Below are 27,683 nucleotides of genomic sequence, written 5' to 3' on the forward strand. Positions count from 1 at the left end.
TCGTATATCCCAACATTGAAGAAAGAGAAAGAAGTGGGCTCAGGTGTGGAGAGAGGAGAAAAGCCAGGTGGGCATATGGTAAAGATATGGGAACAGAGAGCATTGTCCTCTTTTGAAAGATTTGTTGAAGTAGGATGGCAGCTTGGGGGCTGACTGTTTCAAGCAAAGAAGATTCTGCAGGATAGGGCGTTTCCATGAAAGGAGGTCATATTTTTTGCAGAGAAGTCAGAATGAGGAGAGTAATGGATAGAGCAAGACGTGAGAGAGGGGAAAATGTTAGCCTGTCTACTCTCCAGTTTCCCCAGCTGCTAAATGGAATTGATAATAGTAGAATTACAAGCATTAAATTAGAACACACATTTAGAACAGTGCCTGGCACATGGTAAGCATCTATTAGACAGTGGTGGTAGTTTGTTGTGGTGCTGTTTTTGTTGTTACTGGAAACCATGTTTTTATTGTAAAATTAAATGGATTAGAGATGACCAAAGATGTCTTACCTTTTGTCTGCTAGCCTATTTTCAATTTAATTGGTTCAATAAAATAACAGTATCTGCTAAACCCAACTTTACTTGTGAGGAACGCAAGATTTATTAAATGCAAGTGCATTTTTCACATGTCCTTGTCAAGGCAGAAGTCATTTCAGTTTGGGAAGTGAGTATTTCGCTTTCTGCTGTAAATTTATCTGAAACCAACTAGGTTAATTATCTTCCTACTTGGTAACATGGTCTCCTGAATTTATTAGGAATATTGCAAGACAAACGAATGGAGATAGATAAACATAGCCTAAATATTGGTGATTACAATCGAACGGTCGGGAAAGGTCCTGGTTCTCGGCCTCAGATTTCCAAAGAGTCTTCCATGGAGCGCAGTCCTTATTTTGATAAGGTAGGTGTCTGTGTTTGTTTGTTTTACCCCTGTGGCTAATAAACCAATACACTTAGTAGCATAATTTTCTCATTAATATTTTACAACATTTAATATAAAGTGTTATAATCCAGTGCCAAATCCTATTACTGAATTCGTAGTTCATTGTCCCATGTCTCGATTTAGCATAGGAATTGTATGTATATTTTCTTCTTAATCCTGTGAAATGTGTTTGGTTCTTTTTATGTGCTCTAGAATTAACACTAATCTGATCTCTTCTGTTTTCTGCCTGTTTCCTGTTGATGCTGGAATGTCATGTGACCTCTCTTCTGTTCCTGCAATGATTTCTCCCTTCCACTTGTTTGCTTGGCTGGTGTTGCACATCTTTCTGTCTGTCCAATCAGGATGGCATTGTAGCAGATGAATCCCAAAACATGCAGTTTATGTCCAGTCAAAGCATGAAGCTTCCCCCTTCAAATAGTGCACTACCTAACCAGGCCCTTGGCTCCATAGCAGGGCTGGGTATGCAAAACTTGAATTCTGTTAGACAGGTAAGTCTGCGTGTGTATTTTAGGCTCTCTGTTGAGTGATTTGTATAAGTAATAAAATCTCTCTTATGTGTAGTTACTGTATTTAAGTCAGTATTACAGAGTAGTAATGAAATGTTTGTCCCTAAAGGATCCCACTGTTATTCTGTTGTTGTTTGCTTTTTGTAGAATGGCAATCCCAGTATGTTTGGTGTTGGAAACACAGCAGCACAACCCCGGGGCATGCAGCAGCCTCCAGCACAACCTCTTAGTTCATCTCAGCCTAATCTCCGTGCTCAAGTGCCTCCTCCATTACTCTCCCCTCAGGTAAATAAACTCCGACTATATTCTCTTCTGTTTACCTGGAAAAGAACCTCGAATAATTTTATATTTGGATGAGAAGACTTGTTGATCATCGTAATATTCATTGGCATCTTTGAGATGCAGCTAATTCTGAATTAGCTATTATTACAAAAGGCTGTAGGTAGGGTGGAGAAAATGAGTCAAAGATAATTTAAATCTAAAATTTACCGTTATCTACCATAAAACATCTTGAGAGGAGGAGGACAAAAGCAAAGTAAATTGGCTGATTTAAGATTCATCTCTGTCACCTTTTACTTAACCCATGAAAGTATATGTGAACAATAAATTAGTAAAGCAAAGAAAGAACATGATTCCCCCCCAAAATAATAGTCCACAGTTTAATTGATAATTTGAAATACACAGTACATTTAGTAGTTTGAGTTATTTTATAAACATTATTAACCTTCCATTGTGATCCTAAGGTTCCAGTTTCATTGCTGAAGTATGCACCAAACAACGGTGGCCTGAATCCGCTCTTTGGCCCTCAACAGGTAGCCATGCTGAACCAGCTATCCCAACTAAACCAGCTTTCTCAGATCTCCCAGTTACAGGTAAGTAGGATAAGAGCCCTACTCAGTATACATTTGAATGTCTAGTGTGTGCTAAACACTAGACTCTGTGCAGGAAGTGTTACAGTAGACAAAACAGGCATGGTCATGGCCCTTAGGGAGCTTACAGTCCATCAGTGAAGACAGACAGTGAACTCAAAGGGCAAGGTGCTATGTGTTCAAGCCCAGCCAAGTCTAGGGTGGTAGGGGGGTAGGATGATCAGGAAAAATTTCCCTGATGAAGTGGAAATTTAGATTGAACAAAAGGCTGAATTCAACAGAATGGCCGAAGGCCAGAGAGTTCAAGGAAGAGATTATACTAGATGAGTCAGGACATGGCATTGAGTCAATGAAGTCATGCTCTTGTAGGTCCATCTGCCACAGTCACTCTCAAGCATGCTGCTCTCTGATGATGTGATACTGAAGACCTTTTTGCAATGTTTCCTTCTAGCGATTGTTAGCGCAGCAGCAAAGGGCGGCGCAGAGTCAGAGAAGCGTGCCTTCTGGGAACCGGCAGCAGCAAGACCAGCAGGTAGATCAGATCCGTCCCCTGCTACGCTTAAACTCAACTTATATATCAATTTCATTGTAACGAGATTTGAAATGCTTTTATTTAAAATATAATGAAACATTGTTTATTACGTCTTCTGTTTGCCCAGAAGTCATGTTAACTGATATTCAGTGATTGTTTACCTTCCTGCTGAGAAGGAAGTGAATTCAGAAATGAAAAGGAATATGTCTGTAAAGACTTTTTCTCCACAGTTCTTCCCATTTTGTTGTTTGAAGGGTCGACCTCTTAGTGTGCAGCAGCAAATGATGCAACAATCCCGTCAACTTGATCCAAACCTGTTGGTGAAGCAACAGACTCCGCCATCTCAGCAGCAGTCACTCCATCAGCCAGCCATGAAGTCTTTCCTCGAAAACGTCATGCCCCACACTACACCCGAGCTGCAAAAAGGGCCATCACCAATAAATGCTTTCAGCAACTTCCCTATAGGTGGGTTTCTCCTTGGCCAAAACATTCAGCTAATGCTCGGTAATCACAAGCTTACATCCTTCTCTCTTACCTTTACAGTCTATTCCCTCATGAAAGCCATGCTGGTACTTCAGCTGTTTCCTCTCTGAGAGTTGCCATACCTCTTCTAGGTTTAATTAGCCTATCTTCATGGTTCAGTAAAGGCCTCTCTTCATTCAAGAAAATCACACCATCAAAAATTCTGCATTCATTTAAAGCGGGTTAGTGGCCGAGTGGTTGAGTTCGTGCACTCCGCTTTGGCAGCCCGGGGTTTTGCCAGTTCAGATCCTGGGCGTGGACCTAGCACCATTAGCAGGCCATGCTGAGGTGGCATCCCACATAACAGAGCCAGAAGGACCTACAACTAGAATACACAGCTAGGTACTGGGGGGCTTTGGGGAGAAAAAGAAAAAAAGAAAGAGGGTTAGAATAAAGATACTTCTTTTTTAAGAACTGGATATCTTAATTGTAGGATATTAAGGGAAGAGGACTGAAATAATTACTAGAAACAGTGCACCAGAGAAATTTTGAGCAGTGCTGCTTTGGGGAAACAACTGTGAATAGTCACATTTGTAGTTTTCAGAACCTGAAATTTTAATTTGTCTAAATATTTGTAAATGATTAGTGGTATAAATGTAGACAATGGGAGTGAGAGAAAGGATTGCCCTTATCACATTTGCAATAACTTTCCCCCTTCTCCTTTTTCATTATGTCTCCAGGCTTTTATTCCCTCCAGAAATATCAGGCTTCTGTGTTTTCTCCTTCCTTAGGTCCCTGTTCTTCTTGTGCCTTTGATTATATTTTGATCCTTGGTTGTTCACACCCTGTTCATTTTGCTTTTCCTTTTTCTCTTTTCCTTTACAATGGTTTCTTGTAAACCAGCTTTGTTGGTTGCTAACCCAACTGTGTTGAAGGTGGTTAGTTACCTAGCATGTTGTGGGCTGCAGGCAGGGATGGGGCCTGCTGTTGCCCCTGCCCCTGCTTCTCTCTGTGGCTGCACTGATACATGGTTTGGCTCTCCCTGGTATTGCCATGGGCTCTCAGCTATGATATAGATTGCACTTTGAGTCCCTGGGATTGTTAGCAATCTCTTTACATTCCCAGAAGCAGTTCCTTTATCAGTTACAACTGCGGATAGATAGCATAGAAGCCTTTTGGTGGTGACCAGCTGATCCCAAAGACAGCAGTATAGAGTATAGTGGTAAAAGAATACCCAAGTACATTGAGAGGTTTTGGTCTCACCAGTGAAGGGAAGTGACTCACATTGTTTGACTACATACTGGACATATAAATTGGGCCAGTGAGGAGATAAATTTTTAAATATGGGGTTTCCTATCCGGGCTGGCTTTATAGCAAGAGATACTTTTTCCTGATTAAGAAAGTCTGCTTGACCCATGCAAACACCAGTATGGGTGTCTAAATCATACATTGGCAAACTACAGCCTATTGGCCAGATTTGGGCGGCTGCCTAACTTTATAAATAAAGTTTTATTGGAACACAGACGTGCTCTTTTGTTAATATATTTTCTGTGGCTGCTTTTGTGCCATAGCAGTAGAGTTGCATAGAGACACTGAGACCGTATGGCTCACAGAGCCCAAGATATTTACTATCTGAATAGTTACAGAAAAAAATTGCCAACTCTTGGGTCTAATTGATGAGTCCAGAGAGCAACAAATTTAATTGCTCACTCCAAAAATAGGGATGATATTAGAGATTTCATATTATTAAAGTTTTTAAGTTTGACTGACCTAATATCACATGGACTCTCATCAGACCCAAGTATTTAGAACCATTTGTTTTGAAACTTTAGAATAAGAACCACCAGGATGTGTGTTAAAGTTCTGGTTCCCACTGAAAAGTCCTCATTTTTAACAAGTATCTCACATGATTCTGATGTTGATGGTTGTCCTGGATCACACTTTAAGAAACATTGGCTTAATGGTCAATTTTTTTTACTGTAGTATCTAAGATAGAAATTTCCATCCGTCTTCAAAGAGAATATCTAAGTCTGATGTGTGCCATGGGCAAAATTCAAGGAAATTGTGCCTTGGGATATTGAAGTCTCACGTTTAAGTATAATTAGAGCAGGACATTTTTACTTTTAAATGACAATATGCTTTGGCTGGTCAGCCAGTTAAAAATTGTTGTTTACAAGCAAAGGATAGTAACTGAAAGTGATTATATGTGATTCTTCATGCATGGTAGTCTTAGGAAATAGCTAGAGAGATGTAGTTTATTAGAGATAAACTTGAATATCTGGCTTTCTTAAAATTTTCTTATTTTTCCAGGGAATTTAAAAATAACCAAAATTATATGGAGAAATATTTTTCTACAGTTAATGCAATTATAGTATTACCAGTTTTATGGTTTGAAAAAGTTGTATTATTTATTGAGTGTTAGAATAGCTATTTGAGATTTCTGCGTATTGCTCTCTCTGCTAACCTAGTCCTGGCTTTTTCTGCCAACCTTGTTTCTGCATGACGTTGGACAGGAGCCCAGAATGTTTGTTCTGCCTGCCTTGCCTTTGTCTGTAATCATTTGGCTATGCCACATCTGCAGGGTGATATTTATTAAGGGACATTGGGCAGGATTGAAGATGTTAATTACATATTTAAAACCTAGAAAATTGAAGTTGTAGTACCAGAAGGAAAACGTGGTATGTTTTATGAAGTGTTTTTTAAAATTAGTATTTTATTTTTAGGCTTGAACTCAAACTTGAATGTAAATATGGATATGAACAGTATTAAAGAGCCACAGTCAAGACTAAGGAAGTGGACTACAGTGGACAGCATTTCTGCAAACACATCTTTGGATCAAAACTCCAGCAAACATGGTATAAAATACATTCTTACATTTTGCCATTTTTTAAAAATCTGTAGAATACTCAATTTAGGCTTTTATTTTAAATGTGTATTTTCAAAGCCAAATTCTCATAGAACCTTTCCTCATTATTAAAAAATGCTTTATTAGTTATTAAATCTTAGTTAAAACAAAAAAACAAAATTAACTTATTTTATTATGCTATTGTACGAAATAGAGATCACATTATACACTTAATTTTTTAATTATTCCCCTTTTGATGGTCATTTAGGTTTTTGCAATTGATTTTATTGTTCTAACGTTCTACTTAACATTTACTTAGTTTAATCTGATGTAGGGTGTTAAAAACTTCCATAATAATTTGATTTCTATCAGTTTCTTGTATGTTGACACATTTTCTTTATTGCTATCCATAAATCCTAAGATTCAATATTATTGTCTTCTCATCAATTAATTTTTATTTTAGAAATATCATCTTCATCTTATTTAATATTATCCATTCATCTAGAAAATGTTAGTGGGATATCTTCTGCTTTCCAACCACTGTACCAGGCCACCTGCAATACATATATATATATATATATATATATATACACACACACACGTGTACACAATTGAGTAAAAATACGTGCCCTGAAGGTGCTCCTTGTTTGGTAGCAAAAATAAGCATGTAAACAGCTTTAGAACACTGTGGTAGGTACTATAAAAGTTAATATGTATAATAGTACAAATAATATAATAATGTGAAATCCATGGGAGGATTGAGTCAGGAATAGCGAACTGGATGTGGCAGGTCTGGAAACACTTTATAGAGAGTCATCTGAACTGAGTCTTCAAGGTTACCAACAACTAGAGAAAGAATGAGAGTATAGCATGTGAAAAGTTAAAAGACAGGACAGCCTGGTGAGTTCTCTTGTGTGGGCATGTCTTGAGGTGAAGGTGCAAATGAGAGAAAGGAGGAAGGTGAAACTGGAATAGTAGGTATGGAGCAAATCATAGATAACTTTTATGCTGTAAATCATTTTAAACATAAAAACGGCAGCTATCTAGAGGCATGTAGGACTTAAAGTGGTCTAAGTGAGCAAAAGAGGGCAATGGACATGAGAGGGAGTGCACTGAAGAGAGTGTTAGAATTAAGGCCAAAAGGGCTTGGTAACTAACTTAACTAATTCTGCAAGTATACAGTTGGCTATAATCTCCTGTACCTCTAGCCCCCTTCGATCTAACCCCTTGATCTTTAACACTTGGCTCAAAAGTCGTTTCCAAGGAGTTTCCTCCAGGCTTTATGTTCCCCTAGCATGTCTTTATGGATCTGTGTCTTGTGTAAGTATCCATTTAGGCCTGTCTCCGTCACAGGACATAAACTCCTGGAGGAGAGTGCCCACACTTTGCTTACTTTGTAGCCCCATTGAGCGCGTTGAAGCCCTCGGGAAACACTTGGCTAGATGAAAGAGTGAGTGGGTGATAATGCGATTAATGGTTGAGAGTAAATGCAGGAATCAAAGCAGGCTTGGTGGGACAGACAATGTATTGATTTTGACTTCTTGAGTGTGGTGTTTTGGGGATAGCTCAATGTGGAGGAACCCAGTAAGAAATTAGAAATAGAGTCCTAGCACTCAGAAGAAGAATTCTGGGCTAGAGTAAGATTTGGTGTTCATCAGAATGTTGAGGTCATGGACGTGAATCAGATTGCCCAGAGGGACAGAGCGTAGAGAGAAAAGAACAAGGATGGAATCCTGGAGCCACTAGTAGTGACGCAAACTGGAAAAGAATGACTGGAGGGATAGACTGTGGAGACCCACCAAAATGTTTCTACATACAGGTTTTCTGTCTTCTCAGTTAAAATAAATTTTTCCAAGTCTGTTTTCCATATGTGTGCCTCAGTTTCTCTGTAAAAGTGAAATATTCCCTGCCTTTCACTGCTGTTGTGGGTGTAACATATAATCTCAAGTGCTCAGTATACTTACATAGGGCATACTGGTTGGTATCCAGTGTGCGCTATATAAGTGGGGTGTCATCATGCAGCATAGGTTTTAAAGTCAAATATACTTGAGATTCAGTCTCAGTTCTTAAAGTCTTTTAGCTATAGTGTTTACATTTGGAAAATAGAAATCATAGAATTCGGTTTTGCTTGTTTGTTTGTTTTTTAAAGATTTTATTTTTCCTTTTTTCTCCCAAATCCCCCCAGTATGTAGTTATGCATTTTTAGTTGTGGGTCCTTCTAGTTGTGGCATGTGGGATGCCGCCTCAGCATGGCTCGATGAGCAGTGCCATGTCCGCGCCCAGGATCTGAACTGGCGAAACCCCGGGCCACTGAAGTAGAGCACACAAACTTAACCACTTGGCCACGGGGCCGGCCCCAAAATCGTAGATTTTTTGAGAGAGTTAAATGAGATAGCTATTAAGCTCTTATCTCATTGCTTGGCAACTAAAATGCAGGCGGTGGGGGTGGGGGGGGTCTTCTTATAAGCAGCCTATTATCATAAGTTTGTTTTTTATTCAATTAATGAAAGTAATTTTGTGTTTTATTTTTTGTTTTGAATTTTGTATTTGTATTTATCTTCTGTTTTTTTAAACTTAACATCTGGTTTTTATCATTTTTTTCACTGTGCATTTTATTGCATAAACTGTTTTCTTTTTTTGGTTTGGGGTTTTTTTTAGTGAGGAAGATTGGCCCTAACATCTGTTGCCAACCTTCCTCTTTTTGCTTGAGGAAGATTGTCACTGAGCTAACATCTGTGCCAGTCTCCCTGTTTTGTATGTGGGATTCCACCACAGCGTGAATTGATGAGCTGTATGTAGGTCCATGCCTGGGATATGAACCTGCGAACCCCAGGGCACCGAAGCAGAGTGCACAAACTTAACCACTATGCCACCAGGCTGGCCCCCAGACTGTTTTCTTCTACATAAATCTGGAATGTGAACAGTGGATTTTTAAGTTTTTTAGTAATTAGCTTAAACAACAAATATTTTATTTCTGTATCTATAGCAATCTAATGCACATATTCTAGTAACATTCTCTTCAGAATAATAAGGTCGATGCTTTTTCTGTACTTCAGTCTAGATTCCCACTTATTTCCTTAATTTGACGTCTTGAGCCTTTGTCATTCTTTCTCTGTTTGTAAAATTTTTATTTTATTTTTGAGGAAGATAAGCCGTGAGCTAACATCTGCTGCTAATCCTCCTCTTTTTACTGAGGAAGGTTGGCCTGAGCTAACGTCTGTGCCCATCTTCCTCTCTTTTATGTGTGGGACGCCTACCATAGCATGACGTGATAAGCGGTGCTAGGTCCGTGCCTTGAATCTGAGCTGGTGAACCCCGGGCTGCCAAAGCAAAGCACGCGAACTTAAACCGCAGCGCCACCAGGCTGGCCCCTCTCTTTTTTTTTTTAATTATTTTTCTATTAGTAATACGAATTACTTAATTTTCGTCTGCTTCCCCATCCCTAAAATGTTCTCATTTTCTTTACATTAGCAGGCGGTGTGACTAATCTTAATCAACCCAAGACCGGTAGTCTTCCTTTCATGGATGTTATTTGATATCTCCCAGCTTTTATTTTTTTAAATTTATTTACTTATTTATTTATTTATTTTTATTTTTTGAAGAAGATTAGCCCTGAGCTAACTGCTGTCAATCCTCCTCTTTTTCTGAGGAAGACTGGCCCTGAGCTAACATCCGTGCCCGTCCTCCTCTACTTTATATGTGGGACGCCTACCACAGCATGGCTTGTGAAGTGGTGCCATGTCCGCACCCGAGATTCGAACCTGTGAACCCCAGGCTGCCGAAGCGGAACATGCGCACTTAACTGCTGCGCCACTGGGCCGGCCCCTCTCCCGGCTTTTATTTTATTCCACAAAAAAATCAAGAATGTTTGATGAGGTTTCTTCTGTTTGTTTGCTTTTATTATTTCTTCGTTGTATTTTTTTCTTCCTTGTGAAAGTGACTTCAAAAATATACCTTGGTCTGGTCATGGTTTTAGTCTTCATCTCTCAAAAGAAAGGCAGGTTAGTTTTATATCTGTATATGAGAGCCCTTTAAATTTCAAGTCTTAAAATGCTGACTTTTTTTTGAAGCCTTTTAATCTGTTTAAAGAAAGTGCTTTTTCTTATCATCATAACCCTCCAATTGTTTATAGTATTGTTTTCTCCCAGAACTACTTCTTTTTGCTTGGTGTCTCTTTTCCTTCTCTTAGTATCTCTCTCTCTCTAGCATTGGAGACTTAGAATCTTCTTCTCAGGCATATTCTTTTTTTTTTTTTTAATGATTTTATTTTTCCTTTTTCTCCCAAAGCCTCCCAGTACATAGTTGTGTATTTTTAGTTGTGGGTCCTTCTAGTTGTGGCACATGGGACGCTGCCTTAGCATGACTTCATGAGTCGTGCCATGTCTGCGCCCAGGATATGAACTGGCGAAACCCTGGGCCGCTGAAGTGGAACTCGCAAACTTAACCACTCCGCCACAGGGCCAGCCCTAGGCGTATTCTTTTTGTTTGCTTTTTTCCCCCTTTTCCTTATATTAAAAATTAGGAAAATGTTAATCATCCTGTTTCCATTGTTAATATTTTGGTGTAGTTTCTTCTTTTTCCCTTATAAAAAATAAAATATGGGCCGGCTCCGTGGCCAAGTGGTTAAGTTCGCAAGCTCCGCTGCGGTGGCCCAGGGTTCGGATCCTGGGTGCGGACATGGCACTGCTCATCAGGCCACGTTGAGGCGGTGTCCCACATCCCACAACTAGAAGGACCTGCAACTAAGATATACAACTATGTACGGGGAGATAAAGCAGAAAAAAAAACCAGATTGACAGCAGTTGTTAGCCAAGGTGCCAATCTTTAAAAAAAATAAATAAGAAAATTAAAATAAAATAAAATAAATTGCCATCTGACTGTGTTCAGGAGAGATCCTGAAAATTCCAGCTCACGTATTATGTTTTGTTAAATTCTCACTATTTTGAAAATAACTTTTTTGAGCCAACTTCTGTTTAAACATTCAGGAAGTTTCATGTCAAAATTCAGATTTCTGGCATCTCTTTAGAAATGTGAAGATCTGGCAGCACTGAGCTCCAAAGCGGTAACCACCCAAAACTGAGTGGCTGCTGCCCATGCGTGCGCTGGCCCACTGCCACTCTCGTTGTCCCTCTGCTGGATGGTAGCATCATTTGCCATTTATCTTTGCGCTTACTCAGGAGTGTTTTTATGTTTTGTTTTTCTTCACAATTCCCTCATACCTATGCCCTCCCCTCATTGGTGGATAAATGTTTTCCTCTGCTCTGTAACCCAAGAAATATTTCCCTGCTGTCATCTTTCTGTCTGAGGAAGGACCATGGGACTTTTCCTATAGCCCACCTGCTTCACTTGTTTATGAAACGGGATTGGCCTCGTTGGCATTTGCGTTTCCCTCTTGTAGAAAATAGTAGCTGCTGTTCCGTAGTAGTAGAGTAGTGTAGAGAGAATTTTTTGAGGGAGAGTGATCTGATAGCAATATTCAGGATCACGTCAGAGATAGGCTGAGCCAGGGGAAGAGAGAGGCCTGTGGGGAAGGCCGTGGCTGGCACTGGCAGTTTGCAGCACAGTCTGAGGTGGGCTCTATTGTTACCTCCATTTTTAGTGAAGCTTAGAGAACCAGTAAGTCAGTTGTAGAACAGAGAAGAAGGAGAAAATCCAGGAGACCTTCTGTGTCACGGGTCCCCAAGACCATGCTCAAGTTTGCGGGTCTGCTAGAAGATCTCAAAGAACTCAAAAAAGCTGTAATACTCATGCGTATGGTTTATTACAGCAGAAGAATACAGGTTAAAATCAGCAAAGGAAAAAGGCGCATAGGGCAGAGTCCAGGAGAAGCTTCCTGCTGTCCTATTCCACTGGAGTCCCACAGACTTGATTCTCCCAGCAGTGATGTGTGAAATCATGTACAAAGTATTGCCAAACAGAGAAGCTCACTAAAGCCTTGGTGTCCAAGGTTTTTTATCAGGGATCAGTCATATAGGCATGGAGCCACCTGCATGACTGATCTTAGCTACTCAGTCTCCAACCCCCTGCAGACCTCTCAGAGGTCAGACAAATATAGCATGACCAGGGCCCCTCGCAAACAAAAGCAAGTGTTCACCATAAATCATATTTTTCTTATAAACTATGTGGTATGGAGTGGCCCAGGGTATGCAAAGCTCTTCTTATCTGGTAGGTTATTCTCTGGGCTTAGAGGGGCCCATGAACCAATCAAGTGCCAGTCCTGAAGCTCTTTGCAGTGTGCAGTCTGGGCCTGCTGTGCGAACCCTTTACTGCTCACCTTCTAGAGTGAGAAAAACCAGATTTGTTGAGGGAAGTAGAGTGGAGTGGAGGCAAGGACACTTGACTAGGAAATTGTGCATCGAGGAAGGGTTGGACTGGGATGTCTGTGGTAGTTTATGGTCCTAAGATTCTGTGACTTCAAGCTAGTTTATAAAATCCCTTTCTAGCCCTCACCTCCCAGAGAAAATTACAGTGTTCTGGGGAGGGGCACATAGACAGAAGGATGTTTATTTTCGTCTTGAGGTTGAAGGCAGTTGGGAAAGGCTTCCAAGAGGCCCTGTGGTCTCTTAAGCTGAGATATGAAAGATAAACAGGAGTTAGCCAGGCAGAGGGGAAGGGAGGGAAAACCATGAGAGGTGGGCGGAGGCTAGAATTTTAAGAGACTTAGAAACTGTTGAAGAGTTTGAATGTTACTCCCTCCGTGAAGGAGAACGGTTTTAAGCTAGGAAGTGACATGATCAGGTTGCATTTTCTGGCTGCAGTGTGGAGAACTGGGGAGTAGAGGTGGACCGAGGGATCAGTTGGGAACCTTCTCTGCCTAACCCAAAGCTTAGCCAAACAAGAGATGACAGTAGCTTGACCTAGTGTAGTCATTATTCAAGAGCTGTGTGATCGTTTCACAGTATGTTCAAATATAGAATCATTACGTTGTACAGTTAAAACTAATGTCAATTATATCTCAATAAAAAAATTTTGTAAAGAAATGAAGAGTAGGGGCCAGCCTGGTGGTGCAGCAGTTAAGTGCGCACGTTCTGCTTCGGTGGCCCAGGGTTTGCTGGTTCGGATCCCGGGTGTGGACATGGCACTGCTCATCAAGCCATGCTGTGGCAGGCGTCCCACATATAAAGTAGAGGAAGATGAGCACGGATGTTAGCTCAGGGCCAGTCTTCCTCAGCAAAAAGAGGAGGATTGGCAATAGTTAGCTCAGGGCTAATCTTCCTCAAAAAAAAAAAAAAGAAATGAAGAGTAAATGTATAATATAAATTATAAAGACACCCACTAAAACAAAAATATAAGCCTTCCACATTTTCAGAGAGTTTTTAAAGAATCTATAAAGAAATAGAAGGCATCACATAAAATAATATGAGAGAACTAAGACCAAATATATTTCAATTTGATAAATATAAATGGGCCAAACTAATTTGTTAAAATAAAAGAAATTATGATTGAATCATAAAGCAAAATCCAACTCCATGCTGTATACAAGGGACCCAAACAAAATAATTCAGAAATCTTTGCAATTGCAAAAAGGAAAAAAAAAGAGCTATGTAGGAAGCAGAATTGACAGGACTTACTGATTTTAGGATAATGGAGAGGGAGAAGCCAGAAGAGACACTGTTTTCTAACTTCAGCAACATCCAATCTGTGTTCCTCTGATTAGTATTAGAAGCACATTTTTATGACATTCATTTCTTTCCTTTCTTTTGGATTTTATCTTAAAACTTTATGTGACTAAACTTGGCTTAAAAGTCAGTTTGCTAGTTTGTACTCATTGAACTGATGATCAGAAATTGAAGGTGAAATTGTCATGTAATAGAAGGAACGTTGGACCATAAATCATACAGACCTGAATTCTAAGTTGAATTTGCCACTCAAGGGTATATTTCATTTGGAATTTTTCTTAAGAGCGGGAATGGGAGTTGAGGCGGTGGCAAAATAAATATGGACCCTGGATTTGAAACCTAGTTCTGCTGCTGATTAGCTCTGCTACTTATTGGCTACTGGCAAGTAACCCAACCTTTCTGAACTTCGGCTCCCTCATCAGCTAAATGGGAATAATAATAGTACTTCTTACGATCTTTTGAGGATGAATAAGACAATACCTCTGAAGCACTTAAGCACCAGAACAGGGTTAGACATGTAAGTGGTCATTAGTTCTCAGCCTTCATTATTGTTACTGCCGTCATAGTTATCTCCTGAGATGCCCTACCTCTAAGACGGCACCGTTTCTCCAGTGTAAATCCAGCTTAGTTTGCTTGGACTAAATCTACTGCATAAATTTTACATTTCATTTTTTTGATGTGATTAATAGAATATGATTGGACCGTAGCTGCCTTTTATGTCATCTATTTTTCTTTTTAATAATTGTTTCTTACTAAAAAAAAAAAGGGAATGCTTTTATCACTTCAGCTTCTTACATAGGATTTAATCACTTGAAATTTGGCAACTCTGCTTACTTAACTGTATCACCTGCAACTACTACTTTATTTATATCCCACTTCATTCCCAGTGGTTTAAATTCAGCTTGCAGAGAAGATATGTAGTTCAGGGGCCGGCCCAGTGGCGCAGCAGTTAAGTTCACACGTTCCACTTCTTGGCCGCCCGGGATTCGCCGGTTTGGGTCCTGGCACCGCTTGGCAAAAGCCATGCTGTGGTAGGCGTCCCACGTATAGAGTAGAGGAAGATGGGCATGGATGTTAGCTCAGGGGCAGTCTTCCTCCAAAAAAAAAAAATACGTAGGTCACTCAGATAAAAGTCACTAGATGAGGAAGCCAGAGAAGAGGGGAAATGGGATTGGTGGGATGACCAAATCCAGTCCAGGATAGGTTAGTGCCCGCTGCTGAGCGGAGGTCCTTTTGGGCTTCAGCTCTGCTGTCTCAGTAGCTGAGAGAAACTTGAATGTTTCCTGCAGCCAGGGGAACGTTTGTCACGGAATGAAGGAGACTGAAGCGACGTTTGGGCTCCACTTTGCGTTACCAGAAGCTCGTAGCTAGAGCAGCCTTGAATCCATGAACCAGGGCTTTTCTTTGCATCTATTTGAAACTCAACATGAGAGGACAAGACACTTGATTTTCCTTTCTTCACTCTTGCTCCTCATTCCAGTAAATTGTACCTCCTTCTAGGAAGTTAGTGAAGCTAGAAACTTGAGAAATTCTTTTTTTTTAAGTTCATTAAGATAATTTACATATAGTACAATTCCTCCTTTAAAGTACACAATTCAGTGGCTTTTAGTATATTCTCATAGTTATGTATCCGTCACCACAGTCAATTTGGAACATTTGCCTTACCCTAGGAGAACCCCTGAGGTGTCACTCCTCCATTTTCCTTTCTCTCCCAACCATAAGTAAAAACTAATCTTCCAGGGCCGGCCCCATGGCTCAGCGGTTAAATTCACGCTCTGCTTCTGCAGCCCAGGGTTTCACCAGTTCAGATGCTGGGCACGGACATGGCACCGCTCATCGAGCCATGCTGAGGCGATGTCCCACGTGCCATAACTAGAAGGACCCACAACTAAAAATATACAACTGTGAACCGGGGGGCTTTGGGGAGAAAAAGGAAAAATAAAATCTTAAAAAAAAAAACCTAATCTTTCTGTTTTCTATAAATTTGTCTATATTTGACATTTCATATAAGTGGAAGCATGTAATATCTGGGCCTTTGTGACTGGCATTTTTGGCTTAACATATGTTTTCAAGGTTCATCTGTGTTGTAGCATGCATAAGTATTTCATTCCTCTTTATAGTCATGCTGGATAATAACCACATTTTGTTTATCCATTTATCACTGGGTAGATATTATTCTTGATTTTTTTCCTTTCTCCAACCTCCACATCCAGTCCATCCAAACAGTGCCCATTCTACTTCCTAATATGTAGTTTATGCATCCATGTGTCTCACCATCTTAACAGCCTCCTGGTCATCTCCCTGCTTCCATCCCTGCCTGCCTTCCGTTTTCCACACTGCAGCAAAAGTGATCTCAAAACACATCAGGTTGTATCACTTCTCTTCTTAAAACCCTTCAACATAAAGAACTCCTTTCTGTGTCCTACAAAAGCCTCACATGAGGGTGTTGCAAATTCTGATGCCTTCAGGGAACAGGCAGGGTGTAGACCAATCTGGAGGGGTAGGGCCTGGGGCAGCCAGAGTGCACACCCCACCTGAGGGCCTTTGAATTCCCTCACTCCCTCATGTTATTCACTCTTCCACTTCCTATTTTTCAGACAGAATGGTCTTTTGGTTCCTCAAATGTGCGAATCTGTCTTTCTCCTCAGGTGTTTGTTCAGGCTGTACCCACTGCCTCGAATTCCCTCCCCCAACCCTTTATTTGACAGCCCTGCCCACTCCTTGCCACACACACTCTCCTTCCATTCTCTGTCCATTTACTTGGCTTTTTATTAGAATATACTATCACTGAGGGCAAGAACCCCATTCATCCTCACCTTTCTATGTCCAGCGTTTAGCACAGCAGCTGGCACTGTTCTGATAGGAGAATGATGTGTTTTGCCTATTGTGTAAAGCATTGGTCAGTTTAAGACGCATTCAAAGATAGGTATGGAGAATAATACCAGAAAACAACGTTGCTAAGTGAGAGTAAGTTGTAGTTTTATGGAATTTCATACTCATTTTGTTAACAAATATCTTTACCAATGCTGTATAATCACAAGGGGGCATAGTATAGGGTAGAAATATAAGTATCCTGATAGAAAAGGATATTAATTTGTTTTCATTACATGTGTGTTGTGGGCATAGCCATTTCCTGGAGTCTCAGGTATACCTCTTTGCCGCTCACGATGTCCTTTACCACAGTTTTTTCTTTACTGCAGTTGTTTCTTCCTTCCAGTGCTCCTCACTCCCCCCCACCCCCAACCATGAATCTCCCCGGCAGAGTTCACTGTGCTTGTTCTCACTTTAGGCCAAAATACAAGTGTTTTAATGACTTGGAAATGGTTTTGTACTCATATTCTGATCACTTATTGATGCTTATGTTCCTTATATCCTTCTTGAAATAAAATCCACTGTGATCATTTTCATATCTCAATATATGAGAGTTAAAAGTAATTGAAGTCTGAAGGAGAGCACAGAGTTGTCTTTTCTCCTTGCATTTTCACCTAATCTGTAGAATACAGTTTGAAACCCACAGATCTAGTAGAAAGTTTTTTGTTATATTTGAGAAACTACAAGAAATAAGTTGAGTAGTATATTTCGCTCCCATTTCACTCTCCTTTTTCTCTTTGTAGGTGCTATTTCAAGTGGTTTCAGGCTGGAAGAGCCCCCGTTTGTTCCCTATGACTTCATGAATAGCAGTACTTCTCCAGCCAGCCCTCCGGGTTCAATAGGAGACGGCTGGCCACGTGCCAAATCGCCTAACGGCTCTAGCAGTGTTAATTGGCCACCAGGTAAAATGGCAACAGCTTCTTTCATGAGGGTTTGTTTCTGTTAAGATTTTGTGACCTCTATATGTATTAATTCTGCCTGATTGGACTGAACTGTGCTAACGATAAGAAAGAATGCAAAAATGACAGATGAAAAGTTGAACATCAAGTCTTATGCAGATGAATGCGTCTGGCCTGTTACCAGTGCCTTTGTGCTCCAAGCAGTGAAGGTGGGATTAGTCCCACTGGCGGCATGCAGAATTATATAAAGATCTTGAGTCCTTTTTTTTTCTTAAGCCGTGTCAGGGGACTAACTCGACAGTATTTTATTTATGCTGAGGAGTCACCGGAAAGGCACCTGTGGCCTGCCTTGTCCTGTTGGACTTGCTTTGTGATTTGTAATTAAAGCACTTTAAAATATCACTGTTTAAAAATATATAAATCCAGGGAAATGGTTTCGGCTGCAAAAACTTGCAAGTTATTCATAAATAACAGCTTATAATAATTGTATTGCTGAATCAGCCTCTTAGGGTGCTAGTGTTAATTGGAAAATATTTGAGAATTACATAGACTTTAGGAATAAAAGTTTTGGATATTTAATAATGGGTTTTTAAATAATTGAGTCTGAACTAATTCTGAATTTTTATTTCCAGAATTTCGCCCTGGTGAACCATGGAAAGGTTATCCAAACATTGACCCTGAAACTGACCCTTACGTCACTCCTGGCAGTGTCATAAACAATCTTTCAATTAATACTGTACGGGAAGTTGACCACCTCAGGGACAGGAACAGTGGTATGTAGACGGTACAAGTCAGAATTTCTGAATGATGGTGGACAGCATGGTTTAAGAATGGCTCAAAGTGGCCGTGAAACTCTGAACAGCAAAAGTCACTCTGGCACATCACAGCACCTGACATCCAAGGGCATCATGGCAATGAAAACACTTTAATTCTCAATTTTCCTATAGGTGGCTCTTTAGCCATTTTTAAAATGAGGACTTATCACTTGATATGGTAAACACGTATATTAACTTAGTAAGTTAACACAAACATTTGCTTTCCAGTAATTGTATTAGCAACTCAAGGTTGCTGTGTACTTTATAACTCATTTCAATAGTGGCTGTTTAAGAAATGGATGTTTCTTGTAAAAGATTTTATATTATTTGTTTATACACACTGGATATTAAAGGGCTTTCATCTGGAGAAGCAATTTGGCTTTGTCTCCCAGAGTGAAAATAAGACCAATTTAAGGGTCTCTGCAGTCCTGATGCACTTTATAATGGGTTATCAAATAAAATCATTATACTACCTACCACATGATTATTTTTCACACCAGGTATTTACAAGTATTGCATGTATACACTAGGAGAAAGGTGAATGAAAATATTTTCTCTATTTCTGTAATGTATATCCTCCCATCTACCCCTTTAAACAGTTTATAATAAAATGGCAAACAGTCAGCATTTTACATTAAATATGTAATTTGTGAACAGATGTTTGCCATATCACAGTGGTGAGAAGAGAATCCTCATTGTTCTGAAGTAACTGAGTTTAACGGACAGCCATGTAGAAGTGAAGGCACTACTTTCCCGGGAGGAAGGGGCCAGAGCCAAGCCCGAGCCCGCACGCCTGGGAGTTAGTGAGAGAGTCTGGCAGCTTGCGGAAACAAGGGCTGCTGCTTGTTTCTAGAAGATTCTGAAAGTCAGGAGAGGAGTTTAGATTTGATATTAAAAGAAATAAACCTTTGAAGGTTTTGGGTGGGAGAATCATCGTTTAAGGTGGGGTAATCTGACGGTAAGCAGAATGGATTGGAGTGGGAGACCAGTTAGGAGCTGTTGGAGTGTTCCAGATCATGGTTGAGTCTAGAACTAAATTAGAATAGTGGTCAAGGGGATTTTTTTTAAAGAGGGAGAAAGGCTAGGTTTTGGAGAATGAAAATGGGGCATGGTGGAGAAAGATGAAGGCCTGGTTAACTGGCAGTGTCAGTGCCAGGGTGCCTTGGTGAACTGCCTGATAAGAAGTCACTGGAGTTCAGAGATAGGAGTTGGGAGCATAAGAATTATCCCTCCTTTTGGAACCCCATACTGGGAAGTAAAGCCAGGTGTTGTCTTGGGGATGTATCTCCTTATCCTGTGCCATTGTTAGAATGTATTCTCACAGACAGGGCTGGGAGGGAAATACTTCATCTGAGCCACAGTAAAAACAGTGACCAAGCTCTCAGCCTGCTGTTTTGAAGGCGAGAAGGCAGATGAGATCTTGGGTACCATCTGTGACCCTGAGCCTACCTGTTTCCTTTCAGTGGCTACTGTTGCAGTTTCACGGGATGCTTTTGCTTTTTCTCAAACACCATGTCCCTTGCTCTGGGGATGACTCATTGGGCTCTTCCCCCCACATAGGGTCATCCTCATCCTTGAACACCACGCTGCCTTCAACTAGTGCCTGGTCATCCATTCGTGCCTCCAACTACAACGTTCCCCTCAGCAGTACAGCACAAAGCACTTCAGGTGGGCCTTGGGGGGACAGGGTCTGGGGGGGTGGGGGGGGAGGTCAGCACCTGGGGCTGGGCTGGGCTTTTCAGTCCCTCTTCCTTTTATCTGAAGTCATATTTTCATAGAGGTAGGAGAATATATTTCTAAGCCTGGGAAAATATTTTTAACACCAGTTTGTCCCTTTTTATAATATACTGTATCTAGTAATCATTTACTAAAGTAATGAGCTTTCACAGAATAGTTCTCACTGTCATCTGAGAGCCATCTCAGCTTTGTAATTAAATGTAATTTAATTACATTTAATTTAAACTATCTGCAGTGAAGGATATGTTACTTTTAAAATTTCCAATCCTTTGTAAACTCATACTTTTGTAAAATACAGTAAACCTGAACTTGGAATTGCTAGGAAAATGATTACATACTTGGGAGTTATGGCGATGTCAAGTTGCTGTCAACGTTTACAAACGCTCCTCTGAATTTCTGTACGCATTCTGTCACGGGCCAGTAATTAACTGTTGTGACCAGTCTTCGACCACACTTCAAGTCGCGCTGATTAAAGGACATGCGCTTTATGAATCAAGTAGAAGAATAGTTGACAGTGACAGAAATTATAAAATTTTCCATCCCCGTCTGCCCCCTCATGTTTTTAGCGTTATTTTGACGTGCTTTCCTTTGTGCCTGATCCCTGCACAGCCCTGTCGCTGTGAGGCAGCGCACGTCAGGGAATGAGCTTGCTCACTTTCTTCTTTTTTGTTTTTGAAAGCTAGACAGGCCTAGGTTCCTGGCTGTGCACTGGACCCATAGGCAAGTTGCTTAACCTCTCTATCCTCAGTAGAATGTGTGTCAGGGTTAGGGATGGCATATGCCAAGTGTCAGCAGCCCAGCGCTCAGCACAGAGAGGCACGCAGAGTGAATGTCTGCTGTGATGACCCCCTGAGTGGGGGCTGCTTTTGTAGTCCTTTTTTCTATGAGTAAACAGTATAGTTCTAGAATCTCTTTAATGGCCTATGTGACAATTGCGAGTGACTCAGTTATGGTTATTAAGATAAGGAGTTCCCAATTGCTGTTTTAGAGCAATTCAAAGCAGTGGGGGTTTTTTTGTTTTGATTTCAATTAAAGTGTAGTTTTGAGGGGCTGGCCCCGTGGCCGAGTGGTTAAGTTCGCGCGCTCCGCTGCAGGCAGCCCAGTGTTTCGTTGGTTCGAATCCTGGGCGCGGACGTGGCACTGCTCATCAAACCACGCTGAGGCAGCGTCCCACATGCCACAACTGGAAAGACCCGCAGCGAAGAATATACAACTATGTACTGGGGGGCTTTGGGGAGAAAAAGGAAAAAAATGAAATCTTCTTTTTTTTTTTTAAGTGTAGTTTTGTACACTGGAATAAGAATTTCATAGGTCTTAAAACTATTAATAACACAAATGATCTGAGCATTTTGAGGCAACAAAGAGCAGTTTCCTTTTGGCTTTTTGTTTTTATTTGGCAGTTTAGTTTGATTTGGGGGTTTTTAATGGAGTTTCTTTTTGTTTGATTTGCTTTTAGTGGGAGAATGGGTGTTAACTCTTTAAATTTTCTCTTTTCTGAAAGCACTCTGTCTCCCCCCACTTTGTTTTCTTCCTTTGAGTAGCCAGAAATAGTGATTCCAAATTGACATGGTCTCCTGGTTCAGTTACAAACACCTCTCTGGCTCATGAGCTGTGGAAGGTCCCTTTGCCACCTAAAAACATCACTGCTCCGTCCCGCCCACCTCCGGGACTGACTGGTCAGAAGCCACCCTTGTCTACGTGGGATAATTCTCCCCTTCGTGTAGGTGGAGGATGGGGAAATTCTGACACCAGGTATACCCCAGGTAAGATGAAGAGCACAGGATGGTTTCATGTGCTGTATTTGCTGAACACTGACTGGTACCAACAGTCTAGTTTAATAGAGACCTAAATGGTGACTGTCACATTCCTCTCTGTAAAAGAGGATTCTAACCTAAAGAAACGTACACTTCCTAGTGCATTGGCATCTGTAATTTCCGTGTGTTTGAGAGTCTTAAATTTTATTTCAAGTTTTGCCCAGTTTACTTAAGAACATTTGCCCAAAGACACATAACAGTCAGTTCTAAAGTTAATGGAATGGGGCTCTCCTTTCTTTCAAAAGTTTATCAAAAGCTCATCCTAAAATGTGTGCTAACTTCCTGCTCGTGGCAGGCATGCAGAATAACACCATGTCACATGGAACAGAAGCTATTATTTGATGAGGCTGGGGAAGGTGGGAGCAGCCCATCTAGGCCTTAAAGAATAGAGCGTGTCTGGGGGAAAGCTGGGGCTGTGCTCAGGCTCATTGTAAAATGTGATGTTAAGCGGGACATTTGAGAGTGAAAGGGGATGCTGCTAATTAATCATACAGGGCCCATGGGCATAAACCAGACTGTCCCTGGAGAACTGGGGCGAGTGGCTTCCCTACCTCTCTCCTTCTGTAAGTGACTAGCCCTGGATTTGTACTGGCATCGTGTCCCCGCCCACCTCCCCCCAACACACACACACACACACACAGAGCCACAAATTTAACTCAGAATTGTCTGCCAGTTCTAACAGTAAATGTGGTCGTCTCCTTCATTCTCCTTGGCCCCAAAACCATGCCAAACTTTCTCATCTTCAGGCTGAAAATGATAGTAAAACCTCATTAGTAATTTCTAGTCTTTAGATAGGACATTGACTGAAATAAATTTTATAGTGTTTCCTTTAGAGGAAAGTTTTAATTACACGAAAAGAACACTGTTCCAAGCTACTAAATGCAAATTTATGTAATTGGCGTCATGTACAAGTGGTTCTTTCAGACCACAAACATCTTCTGGGAGCCAGCTAAGTGACCGGTAGTACACAGTGAAGGGAGATAATAAAAAGTGGCCTAGGAGCCCCCACCCCAAGGAGGGTTGGTGGAGTTAAGTGGGATCAGGAAGCCTGTAAGAGTAAGCCAAGCAAAACAGAGGGAACAGCATATGCCAGGGCTCAGAGACCTGGGAAAGCACAAAGCTTCCCTGTGGAGTTATTAGAGATCGGTGGGCGGGGATCGGGGCCAGGGGTCAGGGAGAAATGAGTAGGCATGAGCTAGCTGTGTCATGGAGCCATCTTCCTAAGCCACACTGAAGTGTTTGTGAGACACCTTTAAATAGTTGTAGATACGGTAGTGACTTGATCGTGTTTTAAAGCTCTGCCGCTGGGAGAGAGCAGATGCTGTGGGGCAGAGCAGGAAGGCCAATTAGGGAGCTCCTGTGGTACCCCAGATAAAAATGAGGAATGTCTGGATGATTGCAAGCTCTTAAATCCCCTTAGAGCTTCACACCCTGTGGGACATGCATGCAAGGTCATTGATGCCTGAGATAATCACAGACAGGCCTTTCCCCAAAGGGTACCATTTTGAGATAGTTTTGGCTTTGTAAATGAAAAGATCCCAAAGGGGTATGGCCTTTTTTGGCTCACTAGCCTGCCATGTGATGAGCTGGGAGCCGCCTGGGCCTAGGGAGAAAGTACCCCAGGTAGAAGTGCAGATAAGTAAGAAGGCAGGGAAGGATGCCAAGAGCGCAGATGATCCCCCTGAATACCTGTAATTTGACTGGGATGTGTTTGTCCTAAACAGTCATTCAGGCCACAGTCTTGGAAACTGACTTGTCTTTCTCATTCCTTATTAGGTTCCAGCTGGGGTGAGAGCAGCTCAGGGAGAATAACAAATTGGCTTGTTCTAAAAAACCTTACACCTCAGGTAAGAACACCAGGTATTCTGTTTTGTGTGGATGTGCCAGGTAGCATGGGAGCAAAGGTTTCCAGTGTTAAGTTTAAGATGGTGCTACCCAGGCCTACCAAGTGGTACTAAGCAGATGTCAAGGCTGGGCAGAGGACAGTCTTTAGATGGCTCAGGCAGGCTGTGGTCTGATTCAGTGGTTTTCACACTGTGAAATGTACATGAAAATACAGACCAAAAATACAGATCCCAGGTTTCACCCCAAGGACTGATTTAGTGATCTGGGCTGGATCAGGAATCTGCATTTTTATAAGGGCATTCTCGTGGATTTGATGCAGGTCATCCTTGTGTTGCACTTTGAGAAACCCCAGTCTGCCCTTTTAGATTAGGACATTTTCTTAGTCCCTGGACCACTCCATCCTCTGGAGGCTGGATGTTAAGAGCCCACCCCCCTCCTCCCCCAGGGAGCAGTGCCTTGATGAATCCTGTCCTCAGGGCAGGGAAGAGAGAAGACATGAAGCCACAGCAGGGGCACTGGCTAACTAAGGAATTGGGGATCTGGGGAATGTCCAGGAGTCTAGAGGCCACAGAGGTATGGCTCTGGGACCAGTGGAGGTGGGGAGGGGGGCGCTGTACCCCATCACAGCAGTGAGTCCCAGTGAAGAGTGACACCAGGAGTAAGAACTATGGGTGAGAGAGAAAGGACCAGAGTCCCAGTTGGGACAACCTCCCTGGGTGGTCCTCGAGACAGTGCATCTAATTGGTGGTTCCTCGCACTCTGTTTCCTAGATTGATGGCTCAACTCTGCGTACTCTGTGCATGCAGCATGGCCCACTGATAACATTCCACCTGAACCTCCCACATGGAAATGCTTTGGTCCGTTACAGTTCAAAAGAAGAGGTAGTGAAGGCACAAAAGTCTCTGCACATGTAAGTTGGCCGTTCTGTGTGACACCTGGGAAAAGCCCTCACAATTGTAAGAGTTTGGGGTTCCCTCATTTGGGGTTCCCTTGTGTGTGAGGACAGCTGATGACGCTGTGCACCATCTCCAGGCCAGCGGCAGCCTCACTCTATCTTGGGTTCCCAGGTTGACAGTCTAAGGGGAAGCATCATCCCTGGTCAGTAGGGCCCTAGAAAGTCCCTTGAACTGCCTGTAGGAGGCAAAAAGACATGATCTTGCCACCACAGCTGCATTCCCAGGGGAGCTTCGCTCTGGCCCTCGAGAGCCCTGGGCGCCGTGCCCCACCCTCTGCTGCCTGGGGTACTGCTCATTGAAGGGAGGGCATGCTGGGTGCCTCGTGTGTTCTCCCCTCTCCCTCTCCCCACTTCATTGCTTTTTTAGCAGAGATTCTCTAAGTTTCACCCTCAGTTTTGAATCAGTAAAACCCTTCAGGGGCCCACCTCCGTGGCCGAATGGTTAAGTTTGCACACTCCGCTTCGCTGGCCCCAGGTTTCACTGGTTCAGATCCTGGGCGTGGACGTGGCACCGCCCATCAGGTCATACTGAGGTGGCGTCCCACAGAGCACAACCAGAGGCACTCACAACTAGAATATACAACTGTGTACTGGGGAGCTTTGGGGAGAAGAAGAAAAAAAAAGAAGATTGGCAACAGATGTTAGCTCAGGTGCCGATCTTTAAAAAACAAAAAAACCCTGAATTCAGATCTCCTGAGTCTTCACTGTGCCTACTTGTCTCTCTCTCTAGGTGTGTATTGGGGAACACTACTATTCTTGCTGAGTTTGCCAGTGAAGAGGAGATCAGTCGTTTCTTTGCACAAAGTCAGTCTCTGACCCCTTCTCCTGGCTGGCAGTCTCTCGGGTCCAGCCAGAGCCGGCTGGGCGCTCTCGACTGTTCCCACCCGTTCTCCAGCCGGACCGATCTCAATCACTGGAATGGTGCTGGGCTGTCGGGAACTAACTGTGGAGACCTTCACGGCACTTCACTCTGGGGGACCCCACATTATTCCACAAGCCTGTGGGGTCCTCCAAGCAGCAGCGACCCCCGGGGAATTAGCAGCCCATCCCCCATTAATGCTTTTCTTTCTGTTGACCACCTGGGTGGGGGTGGAGAGTCCATGTAACAGTGTAAACGTCGACTCACGAACTGTGACCTCAAGATGTAAAAGAAAGGAGCACTAAGTTGGGCTCGCCGCCTGCAGCCAGGGGCCACCTGTGGGAACAGCTATTCTCTGCACATTTTCCACTTTGTTTTCCCTGAAACATATCAGTTTGAATACTTGAATCATGCAGGCCAATATTATAATGTGAAAAGGTATCTATCTATTTACACTCCCAAGTAGCGCCATACATGCTAAACCATATAGAATGAGCTCACTTGTGTATATTCATCATGTTTAGCCTTTGGGTTCCTTTTTTTCCTCCCTCTTATCCTTCCCTCCCCCCTTTATTCTCTTCTTTTTTTTTTTTTTTTTTTTTTTTTTGCAAAACCGTTTTTTTGGGCTGATAATGTATGAGCTTTTAACTTTGCACTGAATGATGTTCTCTCCGTCTAATCGGCAATATGGGGGGGGCAGCTGTTCCAGTGTAAATGTTTACTCAAGGATGTTCTTAAAAGGTGTGCGCTCTCTACTATGCCTTGATGTTTGCCTACCTTATTGTGGTATCGTGGCGATTAAAAGATCAAGTTATGATACTGACTTAGGACTATAAATGAAAGTATTGCACCAGTTTTTTCATGTTATAAAACTAAAGAATTTTCGCTCTGCAGTTTGAAAAACTGTGGCCACAGCTGTGACTTGCAGCCCACCTGCCACCCAGGACGGGCCCTGCACTTTGAATAGGCTTTCCATTTTGTTTTGAAGGTTCCCACGTTGAACCTTCTTGTTTACAGATTTTTTTGTTTGTTTTTTGAGAAAAAGAAATGTTTACTCTTCCATCATTTAAAAAAAATTTAAAAGACAAAAAAAAAATGGAGGATGATTTAAAAGATGCTTTCTATCTCTGGGAAAAAGGAGCAGCATTTGGCCATGTTCTTTTGTTTTTCTATTCCTGTCCTAAATCAAAGAGCATGGTTCTCAGGAAAACCAGTTCCCCAGTAAAAAAAACTCCTTGTAGTTTCTTATAGGAAAAAAGAAAAACCCCAACTTTTAGCACTGATACTACGTATTGCTCTGTTAAAAAATTTTCTCTGCCAAAAAAAAGAAAAAACAAAAAAACGCTTAAAGCTGGAGTTTGACATTCTGCTTTCAGATGCTGTCTTTTTATTAGTGAGTGATGATGGTTTGCTAATAATCAGTAGGTAATAATTTTTTGTAATCCCATCAAGTGGCTCTATATGTTTCTGCTCTCTTGTGACTGTGTTAATGTTTAACTGTTGTACCTTAAAGCCGAAATCAGTAACTATGCATACTGTAACCAAGGTATTGGGCTTACAGAATTGTTCGTTGTATAAAGAAAATTTTAAATGTTGTTGCAAACTAACGAGTTACACCATTTTTAAAATTTCTTTCTCTCCTCCCCCCTTTTTTTGCCCACAAATGGTATTATAATGCTTGCTTAGTCAAAGAAGAGAGACTAAACAAGGGTAAAAAATTTTAACAATACAGAATTTGCCATCATTTCATTGCCTTGATTCTAACTGTTTGTGTCCTAAGATGCAAAAGAAGTCAGTGGCTTTTAACTGTTTACAAATAGAATGTGATTGTAAAATGTACAGTTTGGTTGTGTTTGAATTATGAAATTTCTTCAGATATAATAAACCATGACTTTTTGGCTGCTCAACATTAATTGTCTCTTTTTTGTGAATTTATTTGTACGCTCTTTTTTATGATGAAACTTTCAAAGTTGCTATGTATGAGGGTTCTCATAGAGCAACTGATTAGAAATCTAAGCAAATATTTGAACATTTTATCTGAACTTATCCACAATTTCACCCTGAGATAATGTGAGAACAATGGGAAACTGTAGCTTGCTCCTTCCTACCCTCTTTGAGCATCTTTGGG

At 41.6% G+C, this 27,683-nt stretch overlaps 1 protein-coding gene across 10 annotated transcripts in view; it reads left to right on the top strand.

Moving 5' to 3' along the window:
* The window catches only part of TNRC6A (trinucleotide repeat containing adaptor 6A), a 101,185-nt gene extending 73,723 nt beyond the window's left edge, over positions 1–27,462 (top strand). For 8 of the 10 annotated variants that reach the window (XM_046665722.1, XM_046665723.1, XM_046665728.1 and 5 more), the window contains 14 exons: positions 743–885; positions 1,269–1,415; positions 1,581–1,718; positions 2,177–2,305; positions 2,754–2,834; positions 3,089–3,299; positions 6,020–6,151; positions 17,375–17,533; positions 18,163–18,303; positions 19,906–20,013; positions 21,624–21,845; positions 23,673–23,743; positions 24,512–24,651; positions 25,427–27,462. In XM_046665722.1, coding sequence (XP_046521678.1) covers positions 743–885; positions 1,269–1,415; positions 1,581–1,718; positions 2,177–2,305; positions 2,754–2,834; positions 3,089–3,299; positions 6,020–6,151; positions 17,375–17,533; positions 18,163–18,303; positions 19,906–20,013; positions 21,624–21,845; positions 23,673–23,743; positions 24,512–24,651; positions 25,427–25,802 — 2,198 coding nt within the window. In that variant the 3' untranslated portion in view covers positions 25,803–27,462. Of the gene's footprint in view, positions 1–742; positions 886–1,268; positions 1,416–1,580; positions 1,719–2,176; positions 2,306–2,753; positions 2,835–3,088; positions 3,300–6,019; positions 6,152–17,374; positions 17,534–18,162; positions 18,304–19,905; positions 20,014–21,623; positions 21,846–23,672; positions 23,744–24,186; positions 24,315–24,511; positions 24,652–25,426 lie in introns of those variants that run through there. The other 2 variants (XR_006889304.1, XM_046665727.1) reach the window with 2 other exon arrangements.
* Positions 27,463–27,683: the final 221 nt, after the last annotated feature.

Source organism: Equus quagga, chromosome 7, assembly GCF_021613505.1.
Source record: "Equus quagga isolate Etosha38 chromosome 7, UCLA_HA_Equagga_1.0, whole genome shotgun sequence".
Taxonomy (NCBI): Eukaryota; Metazoa; Chordata; class Mammalia; order Perissodactyla; family Equidae; genus Equus; species Equus quagga.